The sequence below is a fragment of the Poecilia mexicana genome, unplaced genomic scaffold (assembly GCF_051168715.1).
Source record: "Poecilia mexicana isolate PSO_F unplaced genomic scaffold, ASM5116871v1 scaffold_16, whole genome shotgun sequence".
In the NCBI taxonomy this organism is placed as follows: domain Eukaryota; kingdom Metazoa; phylum Chordata; class Actinopteri; order Cyprinodontiformes; family Poeciliidae; genus Poecilia; species Poecilia mexicana.
The window spans coordinates 11,908,889-11,922,576 of NW_028263385.1; the positions used below are offsets into that span (position 1 = coordinate 11,908,889).

Consider the following 13,688-nt stretch of genomic DNA (forward strand, 5'->3'; position numbering starts at 1 on the left):
ACGAATAGATAGATACATTATATATATCAAGGTAATTCAGGGTGAGTTATTTTTTAATTCTAAGTAAATATCCTTGTTGGATTTTTATTTAAGTGTTATTCTCCTTCAAGATACATTTACCTAACACCAGATTAAATGCAATGTACATTATGCAGCAAAGTACACTAGCAGCATAGCTAGCAGCTAGCTAATAGCACAACAACAGCCTAATGTCTGCATGATAAAAATACTGAATCGATAGATAAGAACAGTTTTTCCTCACCTGGCTGTCTCCTCCTGCTCAGTAGTTCTTCAGAGAAAGGCAGATGCAGAGGCCTGTCAGTGTCTGTTGTACCTCTCTGCTTAAACCGCTACTCCGTGCTGAAGCAGAAACGATACTTAAACGTTTTCCGTCATCTGACAAGTAGCAAGTCTACTCCACTTTATTCACCAAAAAACGTTTTTTTTTAATTAATCAAAAACTGATCTGTAATCTGGAATATTTGCTACATTCAGCTCCAGTTAGCCGCCTTACCTCACTGTGCGAGAGGCAACTGCATCATGCGTCACGGGCAAAAGGTCAAAGGTAACAAGGTGACCGGCTTATTATGTTGTACAAAAAAACCCCAACAACAAAAAAAAAACAAATAATTTTAGTACATGTTATTATGTGTCAGAAGAGGGCTTAGGAAATAATAATACCAAAAAAAAAATTGACCAAAAGGGCACTTGGGGGCAAGAAGCAAAAGGGGCAGGTGCTCAAGCCCCCCCCAGGCCCCCCTCTGCACGTGCCTGAGGGCCACTGAAAAAAAATATGACTTTAATCTCAGATTGCTTAGTAAAAAGGCAGAATTCAGACTTTTTACTCTCAAAATTGTGTATTATTATTGGTTTTAGTCTGTAAAAATGGTTATCAATTATTGATACAAAACCAAAAAAAGCTCAAGTCTTGTGCAGTTTCTTTGCCTTATATATTATCTGAAAACACACTATATTTTGGTTCTTATCTAATTAGTGCCGCTTGATCTTCATGAAATATGACAGATTATGGTCCTTGACCAAACCAAAACTAGTGATATTCTGCCCATAAATGTTATACAAAGGAGTTTCCTTACATTACCTGTTTTGACAGGAAATTGTCAAAACAGGCATAAATCAACATAAGATTAATATGAAATGTTGCACAGTAGACACTACCTGTCTCAGGCAATCGTTTGGCAAGAGGCAAGGTACATCCTGAACAGGTCACCATCCATCACAAGGCAACATAAAGACACAACGAGGAAACACCAGAGATAAATATAAACAAAATAGAGGGGTAGGCAGGAGGAGTTAAAACAAACACAAGACTTAAAAAGTTTAACCATGTGACAAATAAATGCAAATAAAAACATTTATTTCATGTATTTATTAGAAATGATAAGACAGACTTTATAGTTTCCTGATTTTAGAAAATATTGTGCAGCAGCAACATGACATACAGAAAATCAATATGCTAAAAAATAAAAATAAAATGTATATTTCAATGCCATAAATGTAGAAAAGTAATAGTTACAAATGTTCTAACATAATTCTAACAATAAAATAGACGTGTAGTATTGTTTAAGCTCAAACAAACAAATAAGTAAAATAAAGATGCATTAAAAGCTATCTGGATAAATTTTCTAAAAATTCATAAGCAAATAAGAAAAATTATTTAAAAATTATTGAAGTAAAAGTGAAACTACTGAAGTTCATGTGAAAGCCAGACTAAACATAAAATATTTTAACTTTGAATACTGTATTTGGAGAAAATTCTCCTCGCTTTAAAATTTCTACGGAGGCTAATGTTAGGTTCTAAAAACTACAATTCCCAGCATTAAAGTGCTAATTATGATTGACAGTCGCTGTGTCCAATCACAGGAGCCGAAGCGCACACGCTATCACAGTGGGCGGGGCTTTACAGCACAGGAACAGCGGCGAACGGCGGGTAAACGTCGCTTTACACGCTTTTGAAGCCATATTTATATGGCGATTTATTTGATTTAGAATTTTTAAAGCTACGCTTGCTGGCAAAAGACTGCCATTAAGGATAAACGGGTGCGTTAACTACGAGGGAAGAGCACACCACGGTCTGTTCAGCGACAGTAAATGAGAGGTAAGGGTAAAGAAGGGCCCGCCGTCATGGCCGTAGAGCTGCGGAGAAAAGTGGCTAGCGCCGCCTGACGGACCGCCCGACGAACCGGGCCTCCGCTTTCAGGAAACCGCGGTGCCGAGAAAGGTCTCCAGCCTCCAAAGGAGCGCCGCCAACAGCTCTCCATACGCCATCACACATTGTAAACAAAGATAGGAGTTTGTTTTTGGAAGCAGGTGAAGAATTTGGGGGGTTTTAGTTGATCGAGGTGGTAATGTTAGCATCAGAGGCCCTTCATTCAGCTAACGGCCGTGTGTTTGTTCCCGCACTTCTTTCACCATGCCTCCATCAATCCTACAGGGACTGTTGTTTATTGATGGAGTATTTCACTTTATAAGTTAATTATAAACACAAAGTCACAGCTTAGGAGGTAAATTGTACTTTTTTAAAAGGGATTTAATTTGTTTTTTGTTGTCGGTTCTCGCAGGTGTGCCCCAAACCCGAGGTTTCTCTAGATGCCAAGAAGTTGCCTTCATTAACAAGTCCGGGCTGCGACGTTTCACTGTCAGTCGGCCCTTGAGACAACTTCCCATGATAAACTCACAGGCATAGCAAGTCATCACCCACTCTGACACCCTGCCATGATGGCAGAAGGGGGCCAGGAGGAGGCAGAGGACATGTATGTGGAGCACCAGTACATGTGCAGCGAGTGCCAGCAGCTCTTCGGCACCCTGGAGGAGGTTCTGATCCACCAGCAGATCCACACGGCCCAGGAAAACGATGCTGAGGCCGCAGGCTTCGGCCAGGGTCAGCACTACCAGTGTCTGGAGTGTGGGAGCCTCCTTGTGAATGCAGAGGAGCTGCTGCAGCACCAGGAGATGCACATGAGAGAAGCTGGGATGGAGGTCGAGCAACAAGGTGATTTAAAAGCCAATGTTACAGGAAATGTAGCACCTTGATAAATTATTAAAAACCCTGCAGCATTTTATTTTTTATTGCTTTCTAACCATAAGTGTATTTTACTATGACCAGATTTTTATGCGAAACATGACTATAATTTTTCCCATTAGTCGTTGCGATAAACAATAATATTACTATTTTCTAACCTTTTTCAAGTAATTTAATGATAATGCCATAATAGTGCAAGTTCACCGACTCAAACACTTAAACCTGGAACTGATATGTTGTCATTTTAGCTGCTCTCTCTTATATGTCTGTTCCGTTTCCTCTTCTTCTTCTCTCCCATTTCATAACAGAGGGGTTAACGGGTAAAAATATTTGTAAACATAGAAAACTATTCAGGAAGAAATGGTACCATTAACTATAGACATTAATAACCTGTTGTATCGTCTTCTCTATTGGTGCCTACTGCTTTCTCTACTCCAGTCCTTCTCAGTTGTTTCTTTCTCATTAGCAGCTTTTTTGAAATAATGAAATTCTTAAATAGTTCAGTTGCTCACGTGACTTCTGTCTTTGCTGAGTTGACATCAGAGATAATCTAAACTATTTACATTGCCTCCTTCCCAAACTCTCTGGGTTGCATCTCTTTTCCCCGCCTCTGTTTGTGATAAATTATCCTGTTTATCAGAAGCTCTGTTGTTTCCTCTTTCCCCTGAATCTGCGTGTTTTCAGTAGCTCTAAATATCGTATTTCTTGCTGAATCTGCCTCATGTTTTCGCCATCTGAGCTGCAAACCAACTCAAACTTCTTCTCTCTTTTTTTTCTCCAGAGGTGTGCGAGGTTCAGGAGTTGGAGCAGGCCAGCTCAGAGGCGCAGGGACCCGTTCAGTACCAGTGCCTCGACTGCCTGGCTCTGTTCGACTCCCCCGATACCTGGCTGGAGCACCGGCGAACACACAGCAGGAGCAGCACACACAGCAACACACAGGCGTCCAACGTGAGCGAGCCAACACACTCATCCATTCCTGAAAAACAAACCAGCGTCCAAACGGTGACTTGTTCTGTTTATGTTGTAAATACAACCTTCGATCGGCTGCAGCTTGGTAGTGGCGTTTGCCAGAGACATTTCTGCTTAGTCAGCTTCTGAGTTAATGTTCTACTAACCTCATGCAGCCAACAATATCCAGGCGCTTTTAATTATCAATAACCATTTCATTTAAAGGGAAGATAAATTCGAATTTATGTCAAAAACATGAAAAAGTAAAAATAAAAATATTGAAGATGTTTTCTTGCTTGTCTCTTTTTCAGGTCACTGTTTTTTTGTTTTGTTTTTTTTTTCCTCCCCAAACTTTAAAATGTTACATTATCCCACTCAATGGACATTTAACAGTTGGTTCTAATCAAACATAAAAAGACTGATTTTGTGTTTCTGTTCATGCTGACAGGAGTACGTGCTGCAGGCGGACGGCTCCATCACTCCTCTCAACAACATGCAGAACTTTGTGCTGAGTGAGCAGCAGGCCGGAGAGATCCTGGCACAGGTGTTTTTATCTAAACCTCATTATAAACCCGTGACTGTTTGGCTTGTCTGCCTCTTGTTTTGGGGGAAAACAGGATGCCGTCTTTTAATGAAAGGTTTCATCTAGACCACATGAGTCAAACTCGAGGCCTGAGGGCCAAACCCGGCCCGCCGTAGCGTTTTTATGTGGCCCTCTAAACCCCAGACTGACACTTGGAGCCTTCAAGATGACAGTCGTATGCATAAATATTATTTTATTAATCAAATCAAAACAGTTTTTATATGTCAACTGCCAAATTACATCACTCAATCCCTTCCAGTTTTATTTTTTTTTTACAATGGTGGAAATTCACTCAAAAACACTTTTTCCCCAAACTTATGCTAATGCAAAAGTGTGAATTGTTTTTGCTAAAATGGTCAAAAACATGGGGTTTAGATGATGCTAGCTCCCACCTGCAGATGGCAGTATTTCTTACTTCTATGACTGCTGCCTCATCCTTACTTGATGTCTAGACTGTGATCAATGTGGCAAGTAACAAAAAGTCACATTTACGGTCTATTTAAATATTGCAAAATGTCTTGCAGATGTTTCTAAAGTAGCTCTGCAAATTTAGTAAATTTGACTGCAAAAAAAAACCAACAATCACAGCGTCACAAATTCCTGTAGGGACTGATCAATGTGGAAAGATGTTCAATAGTATTTTGTTCACTTTTTGAATATACGCACAACTATTTTGTAATAATTCAGCAGTTTGTTAATGTGTTTTATCAATGCATTCTGGTACAACCAGCCCTGCTGTAGACATTCTGTCTGTGTTTCCTGAAAATGTTAATCTTTAGTGGACATCGTTTGAGGTCGTAGATGTCCTGCCAAGTTAAAACGCCAAACTTCTGGACAGTGCGTGAGTTTCTGTCCTCTTACGTTTTCATTTTACCTTGTGTTTCAGGTACTTTCCCACCAGCAGCAGCAGAAGAAGACTCGTAGATCTTCCTCCAAACCTGCTGGCTCCACCCGCTCCTACCTGCTGCCCCCTGTGACCCCGGCTCCTGGTTCCGCCACCATGCACCTGCAGATCCTCACCGCTCAAGCTCTGGCAGACGGCTCCACCGTCCCGAGCCAGCACCGCTCCAAGCAGCCGACGCTGCTGTCTGCTCTGGGTCAGAGTTCCTCAGCGAAGCTGGAGGTCCTGGAGAACGGCATTCAGAGACTGGAGTTCAGGCTGGCGCCTGGCGCCGGCCAGCAGCAGCAGCAATCAGCCGAGCTGGTCGTCATCCACCCTTACGAGTGCTCAGAGTGCGCCCTTCTCTTCCATACTCCAGAGGACTTCCTCCAGCACCAGGGGGAGCACTTCCTGGGGCAGGACAAGGAGACTGGAGGGCCGGGTGTCATGAGTGGCCTCGAGGAGATGCGAGGAAGCGAAGAGGCTCTGCTGAAGTCGCAGGATCTGAGGAGCAGAGCAGCAGAGATGAAGGCGTTGGGTTTGGCCAAACATCTACGCTGTGAGCTCTGCGACCGCGCCTTCACCTCCATCAACCGGCTTGCTGCTCACAAGCGTGTTCACGAGGAGGGAACGCACGAGTGTCCGGAGTGCGGGAAGATCTTCAAGAAAGCGCTGTCGCTGCAGACGCACATAGGCACTCATTCGGGCGTTGCACGGCATCTGTGTGTGGACTGTGGGAATGGCTTCACTACTGAGATGACGCTCATCATGCACAGGTGAATATTTGATTACATTACAGTAATTAAGGGTCCAAGTGTGTGGAGGGGGGAACTGTTCATGGATCCAATTGTTTTCTTATTCTATAAATCTCATTCTGCTGAACTGTGAAAAACACTGGAAACTTCCTATCCAGTACATGCTTTGCTATTCGGATATCAAAATTCGCTACTGCTTGGTGGTTCTCTGGCTAAGGTTAATGTGTTTTTTTGGGGAGAATCCCTGCAGCAGATAAACATTGCTCCTTAAAGTACAGAAGCTTATAATATTGTATAATATAATTAATAGCCTAAAATGTGCTAATCTCCTCTAGAACTGAATAGAATAAAGATGGTAAATAAATATTAAAAATGAGACAGCTAGTATTTGCAAACAAAGTTTAATATTTTCTAGCTGAAAAGTTGGTCGATCATTTCTCAGACATGGAACCAGATTGATAGGTTAAAGTCACGTATAAATATATAGTCCCCAATTTGTCAAACAATTGGAGCTGCAATAATTTGGAAAGGCTTATTTAGCAAAAATGACTGACTGAATATGCATTTTGTCTTCATTTTGACTTCTTGCAGAAAGGTACATGTTGCAGATCCATTCCACAGGTGTCAGATCTGCAACAAAACCTTCACCAACATGACTAAATACCTCTACCATCGTCGGACCCACCTCGACCAGGAACCGTCAGGAACAGCCACTCACATCTTTGTGGTAGGAACTGGCATACCCCTCTCCTTCTGAGTGCCTTAGCACTCTTAACGTAATGTCACGTAATCTCTGTTCTTCTCTAGGCTTCACCTCCACAAAGAGCATCTGCCTCCGCTCTCGCTATCCTACAGAGAGCAAGAGAGAAGAAGAAACCTCAGATAGATGAAGCGGCAATCAATGAGCAGGCTCCGCTCACAGAAGAAGAGATGGAGCAACTGAGAAATCCACAGTCCGAGTCTCCGAGGACTCTGGATGCTGAAGAAGCGACAGAGAAGAAGGACGACGTCGAAATGGAAGCAGCTCATGAGCACGAGCAGGTCATGACGAAAGATGTCGCAATTTCCGGTTCCGTCGATGAGGCCGCGTCAGGAAACGCCGCCTCGTCGTCAGGCAAAGGGCCGTTTAGTTGTCGTTCGTGTTCGAAGACGTTTCCCTCCCAGCTGCTGCTCGCTCACCACCGCAGCAAGTCCCACACTCCTCAGCGCAGGTTTGTGTGCGGCGTATGCGGGAAGTTCTTCAAGAAGCAGATCCACGCGCAGAACCACATGCGCATACACACGGGCGAGAAGCCCTTCCAGTGTTCAGACTGCGGTAAAACTTTCTCCCTGCTGGCCAATCTGATGCGCCACACACTCATCCACTCTGGAGTTCGCCCGTACCGCTGCGACGTGTGTTACCGCTCCTTCTCCCAGTCGTCCAACCTGCGTCAGCACAGCCTGCTGCACTCCAGCGCGCCGAAGCTTGCCTGCCCCGAATGCCCCGCCACATTTCGCTGGCCCAACAAGCTGGCGGCGCACCGCTTCACTCAACACCCCGGCGCTCCGGCTCCTTTTCCCTGTCCTCAATGTGAAGCGGGCTTCCTGACCAAGAGTCAGCGGGAAAGTCACTGTGCGGAGCAGCACCCGACACCGGTCCAAAACCCGTCGGAACCATCCACGTCAACAACGGTGATCGAATCATCAGGGGATTTAACCAGCTGTGGTAAAGGAGCCTTAGATTGTAATATTTGTGGGAGGAAGCTTAACTCTCCTTCCAACCTGCGGCTTCACAGACTGAGCCACTTCTCCCTGGGCCGAGGACGGCCGCAGCGCAGCGCCGGGAAGCGACCCAAAGCTCACCAGTGTCCCATCTGTTGCAAACTGTTCGTGTCATCCTCTGCGGTTGCGCTCCACCAGCGGGTCCACACCGGCGAGCGGCCGTTCCCCTGCCAGGTGTGCGGGAAGCGCTTCCGTCAGAGCACGCACCTGCGGGAGCACATGCGCGTCCACACGGGCGAGCGGCCGTTTCGCTGCGAAACCTGCGGGAAGGGCTTCATCCAGAGCATGCACCTCACCGAGCACCGCAGGACGCACACGGGCGAGCGGCCGCACGTGTGCCCGCTTTGCGGCAAAGCCTTCAAGACCTTCTCCAACCTGAGGAACCACAAGAAGACCCACGCGAGGCAGCAGAGGCTGGACGAGGAGGCCGCTGCCGCCGCGGAGGCCGGCTCTGCGGTGGCGGTGGTGGATGCCTCCGTAGTGGACCTGGCCAACGGGCAAACCCAGCTCATCCAGATCCAGACCTCAGATCTACAGCAGGTACAGTACCTCTTAAAGTATTCACCGCTGGATGTTTTATGCTTTTTATTTTATTGCTTTTACAAATCAGTCTTTCACTCTGCATTAGCATTTTGTCTGCAGGCCACATGGCTCCATTTTAGTCTCAACAGACCAAAGAACTTTCTTCCACTGACCATAGGGTCTCTAGTTGAGTGTCTTCTCGCATGGCCACTTGGAGCATTCACACCAGCCATGTTTAGTCCACTTTGATCAAACTCTAGTTTGTTTGCCTAGGGGTGTGAATGTGCAATCAAACTCTGGTCCACCTAAAACCTTCAGTCTCTGATTTTGAATATAATACACTGGGGGAAACCCTGAGTACACTGGACCTCTGTTTACTTTAAAAGGGGTGAATACTTATACAAAGTTAAGCATTTTGTCATATTGTAGAGATCAGTTTTTGCTTTCACATTTAAGGGTTGCTATGACTTTTTTTCCCAAGGTTACAACTTTTTATATTAGAAATTATCCAATTTTTTGTAAAAATGTTAAATAAATCTTTAAATTTGACTCTTTTGGTGGTAATTTTCATCTACAATGCCACTAATACTCAGAGCTGGCTCTGGGTTTATTTTACTCACATTAATGTTGCTTTAGAGGGTCATAGTGGTCATTATGAAACCATAACCTTACATAATCTATATTTTCTTACAGTTAAATGATAATGAATCCTGTTGGATTACACACAGGACTCATTTCGTCTTCCCTCACCAGGACCATCCATGTTAACAGGATAAATTAAGAGTAGGAATCCCAATAATTTGTTACTAATTAACAATAATCCTCTTCACAGACACAAGGCACCCCCACCATCATGTGCAACGAGTTTGGAGAGACGATCGCCATCATCGAGACGAGCGAGGGTGGGGCTCTGCCTCTGGAGCAGGCGCTGGAGATCTACCAGAGAGCTCTGGAGAAGGGCCTGGCTGCGGACCCAGCGGCGGACGGGCTGCAGCTGCTCTGAGTGAACCAAAACTGGATCCGATTCAACGTTAGTCCCAATACTGGCTGAAAACTAAGACTAATTCACTGCTGTGAAGGAAAATATGATTATTTATCGCAACCAGAAGCTTCTGAACTCGACTATAAGACCAAAGTTTGTCAGGTTTCCTCCTGCTTCCTCATTTGAGGGATCACTGTTGATGCATTTGGAAGTGATGCCAATTAAATTAAAGATATGACGATAAATTTAAATAAGGACCATTGTTTGTGCCTCTGATTACATTTATATTATTTTTATCACTGTTTCATTGTAAAATAAATGTTTTTCCTTAATGTTTCTCTGCATTTTTCAACCAGACAGCTGTGTTTTAAAGTATTTGGACATAACTAATGCTTAAATAACCCTATTGTACCACCTTGTGTTTTAATCAATTAGGACATTTACCTATTAAGACGCATTTGCTGTTCTTCCTCCATCTTGCCCTATCTCCAGCTTCTACTCATTTTCCTTTTTCCCCTCAAACTGAAAATCCTGCATAAAATAATAAAGAAACATGCATAGTTAGAAGGATGTAATAATCCAGGCACTGGGATCAATAGGAAGGTCAAATAGGTGTGGACATTTCCAGATCCAGACTGATGAGTTCATCACATTCATTAGAAAATCCAAATAATTCGCTACCCTTCTGCCAAAGACAGGACAGGGTAGCAATTTGTCGTTAGTATTATAGGTATTACATTATGTTGTACAGGTTTGGTTCAGTATCAGTGGGACTATTTGGATAAAATGAGACACTACTTTGAAATTTAGTAAAACCTAGGCAATAAAAACATTGTGGTTTACAAAGCAAGCATTGTTCAGTACAATGGCTTTACCATTCACTCAATATAATGCCTGTAATTTAACAGACGTTTCTACAAAACAAAAATATTCATGAGGGGAAGCGTTAAAGAATGAGCTCAGGGATGCACCAAACTCATTTCAGCCCTGTGGTAGTTAAATAACACAATGCACTGATTTTATGCAAAATTAGAAGACAATGACTTAAATGTACAAACAAATTTGCAGAAAACATTGCTTTGGTTATAACATACTGTAAGTTGTAGTTGATCATGTTCATTTTGCTTAAGGAGTAGTTGCATCTGTATTTAAAAAAAAAAAGTTCACTGTCACATGAACTTAATGTCAACTTCAATGGACATGATTAGTTTCCAAACATGACAAATTAATCTATATTTTAAGTTATTTTAGTACTTAATTGTTAACGTTATGTCATGTTATAGAAAAGTGGAGTCAAATCCACCAGGGCCGACGACCTGCAGCTTCTGGATGCGTTCAAAGTCCAGTATAACTTAAAGGGTTAATTTCCTTCCTCAACCTGCAGTCAATCTTTACAGCCCATCTAACAACCTGATTTTTTTTTTTTTTTTTGAGCGGAGCAACTCCTAAATGTTGCAGGACACCAGCCATTCAGGTGTGGCGTTTGACACTGCTGCTCTACAAAGGCCGACGATGCGTTTACCAGGGATAAACACTTGTTTTGTGAACTTACACTAGTTGGCCAGTAGGTGGCAGAGTGTGGAATAACATCAGAGCTCAAAGAAGACACTTCTGTGAAAAACGCACCTTTAGCTCCCATCCAGATTCAGACCCTAAATCAGTCAATAATTAAAGATAGAAATTTAAATCTAATTTATACTTGTACATTTCTCTCAGGGTAACAGAATCAAAACACAACATTAATAGTCATATTTATTTATTTTTTTTGCCATTTAATGTTTTTTCTTCAGTAATGATAAAAGTCAACATATGCTCAATGACAGATTGTTTTTCCATATCAATAATGAGTCTACTGACTCTACAGTAATTATTTACAACACAACCAAGTCTTGCACAAAGACACAACCAGTATTATGTCCTACCAGCTCTCTTTGATTTGTTCCCTCCCTTCACTTCCTCCAGTTTTTCTTCCTCCGCCCTTCTAGAAAGGAGGTCAGGAGAGAGCAATAAAGTGACAAAAGGAGGAAGGAGGGGAGGACAGAGGTGGAGGAAGGAGAAGTTTTAAGTGTTGAGACTATAGAAACCTAGCGAGGGGTAGTAAGAGGCATACGGGGTCTTCTAAAAACAGACGACTTATTACTGTTGAAATGACATAAAAAGGTCCACGCTGTGTTTGTATTCCTGTTTGAAATGATTAAAAAGAATTGCACCGCAGGTCCTTGCTGAGGTGAGAGGCCAGTCAAGGGAAGACTACAATGGAGGAACTGTACAGGCGTGGAGCAGCATGTCTCACCTGCCTCCAAACTGCTAAATAATAATAAAAAAAAAGTTAAACCGAAGAGAAGAAGAAAGTTAACGTCAGCAGAAACTAAAGAAAATTCTGCCAGAGAGAAAAGAAAACACGAATACGGAGAAGAGAATGATTCACTTAAATGATATGAGGAGTAATAACCGTAAGAATAGTACAACAACAAACTGAGTATGACGATGTTAAATACAAAACAAAATATAAAAAGAGAAGTAAATAAACTGCTTGGCAACAGAGGATTAAGGAACTTTTCCGCTCGACCTCTATATCTGAGAGCCAGGATGTGCCCGCCGGTGACTCCCTTTTTCCTCCTTAGTTCATGTCAAACGAACGAGAGGCACAGGAATGGTCACTTCCCAACTACTGGCGTGTGTTAACGGGTCAGTCCTGGCTGGCCAGGTATCTGCAGGAATGATGGCACTGCCAGAAAGTCCACGTTTAGTTTCTGATCATCTTCGAGTCACTCCTGGTAAAACCTCCTCTGAAGGCCCACGGGTGAGGAAGTGATCTCTCGAGGTCCACCGCGAGCGATCGCATCGTTTCCGGCTGCCGAGGGCCCAGCCCCCGAACGTCAGCAGAAACAAACCACAAACTCGGAACAGTTAAGTTTACTCACAGGCTGCTCCTCACGCACTGCCTCCGCTCCTCTAAAATGATTAAAAACGGAACAAATATCAAAACATGGATCAACTACCTCTTTTAAAATTGCTAACCGTTCGCCGTTTGTCTATCCGAAGCGGGAACCGTTTCATCTTCAAGGCAAATGAGTGCAGCTGTACATGATGGTCCTTCGATCACTGGCATCAATCTTCCTTTGAGGTGGTCGATACAGAGTGCTGATTCAAGTCTGGGAATGAACAGTTTGTGTATGTGGTACTTTCTGTGCCACTTATTTTTAAAGTGTTTATGTTTTTGGTGTGACAGGGACACAGAAAAAAAACTAAAAAAAAATTTAAATGTCCAAATACTGCAAACAAATCCTAACTGGATACGGATAAGTGTGGAAGAATGTGAGCGGAGAAGTTACTGACTGGTCAACCACTCATCTAGAAGAGTCCTGTGACTCCCGAAGCTCCTCTGGACTCGCATCTGCTCCCTGTTCCACTTCCTCATCCTGCAGGTCTCCACCGCCTTTGCCAGCCCCCTCCCCCGCCTGGGAGCCGGATGGTCCTGGAGCCGACGCAGCCGACTCCGACGGGCCTAAAATGGAGGCGTCAGAGGGCGCCGCTGTCTGCATGATCTTCTGCCGCACCTCCCTGATCTTCAGCTGCAGACACACCTTGGAGGGGAAAATGTCGGAGTATCTCGTCTGGAATGCTGCAGTGGCCTGAGCTGCAAGCAGGAGATCAACGCTCGTCAGGGTTTGAACACTTTTCAAGAGTTTTCAAGGTGAGTTTTCAAACCGTTCCAGCACCAAACTTTGGAGATAAAAACAATACAAATGAACTAAAAAAAAAAAGGCTGTATTCTACATTCTACAACAGGGACAAAGTAAACTAAGATATAATAAAATTTTATGTTTTGAAATGTCTTTCACACACCCTATATACCCGACTAGTCTAAGAACAAAACATTATTTTAACAAAAATATCCCCCATTTTCAGTTACATTGTTTAACATATAAAATATAAGAAGCCTTTATTCAACTAAACAGATCGATATTAGGCATAATAAATATTACATTGAAACAATCCAACCAAATTGTGTATCTTCTCACATTATGGTAAATACTGACAAAATGAGGAAAAAAAACAACTTTTTTTTTACGTTTTCTGACATTTATCAAATAGAAATCCGTTTGGTAATTCTAACAGACTTAAAAAAACAAAAAAAAAACAAGTTTGATTAACTCCAAACACTGAGGAAAAAAATGTCTGTTTTATTATGTTGTGAAAACATTTGATTTAGT

At 43.0% G+C, this 13,688-nt stretch overlaps 2 protein-coding genes across 3 annotated transcripts in view; one reads left to right on the forward strand and one right to left on the reverse strand.

The window, feature by feature from the left end:
• The first annotated feature begins 1,901 nt into the window (after positions 1-1,901).
• On the forward strand, positions 1,902-9,803 carry znf526 (zinc finger protein 526). 2 transcript variants are annotated; one of them, XM_088014183.1, is made up of 8 exons: positions 1,902-2,116; positions 2,580-3,010; positions 3,822-4,042; positions 4,437-4,532; positions 5,458-6,227; positions 6,798-6,933; positions 7,014-8,507; positions 9,322-9,803. In XM_088014183.1, exons 2-8 carry the CDS (start codon positions 2,734-2,736, stop codon positions 9,490-9,492), a joined length of 3,165 nt encoding a protein of 1,054 aa, XP_087870309.1. In that variant the 5' UTR covers positions 1,902-2,116; positions 2,580-2,733; the 3' UTR covers positions 9,493-9,803. The 2 variants fall into 2 exon arrangements, with proteins under 2 accessions (XP_087870309.1, XP_014824915.2); XM_014969429.2 differs by having other exon boundaries at positions 3,822-3,988.
• Positions 9,804-11,210: 1,407 nt separating this feature from the next.
• cicb (capicua transcriptional repressor b) overlaps positions 11,211-13,688 on the reverse strand; it is a 45,033-nt gene continuing 42,555 nt past the window's right edge. The window contains exon 21 of the mRNA XM_014969427.2: positions 11,211-13,111. Within this exon, the coding sequence (XP_014824913.2) occupies positions 12,822-13,111 (290 nt within the window). The 3' untranslated portion in view covers positions 11,211-12,821. The remainder of the gene's footprint in view (positions 13,112-13,688) is intronic.

Excerpts from the sequence above, each read along its gene's own strand:
- znf526 (XM_088014183.1), top strand. The coding sequence starts at position 2,734 with ATGATGGCAGAAGGGGGCCAGGAGGAGGCAGAGGACATGTATGTGGAG. Across the intron at positions 3,011-3,821 it reads GATGGAGGTCGAGCAACAAG|AGGTGTGCGAGGTTCAGGAG; the intron begins GTGATTTAAAAG and ends TTTTTTCTCCAG. Across the intron at positions 6,228-6,797 it reads ATGACGCTCATCATGCACAG|AAAGGTACATGTTGCAGATC; the intron begins GTGAATATTTGA and ends GACTTCTTGCAG.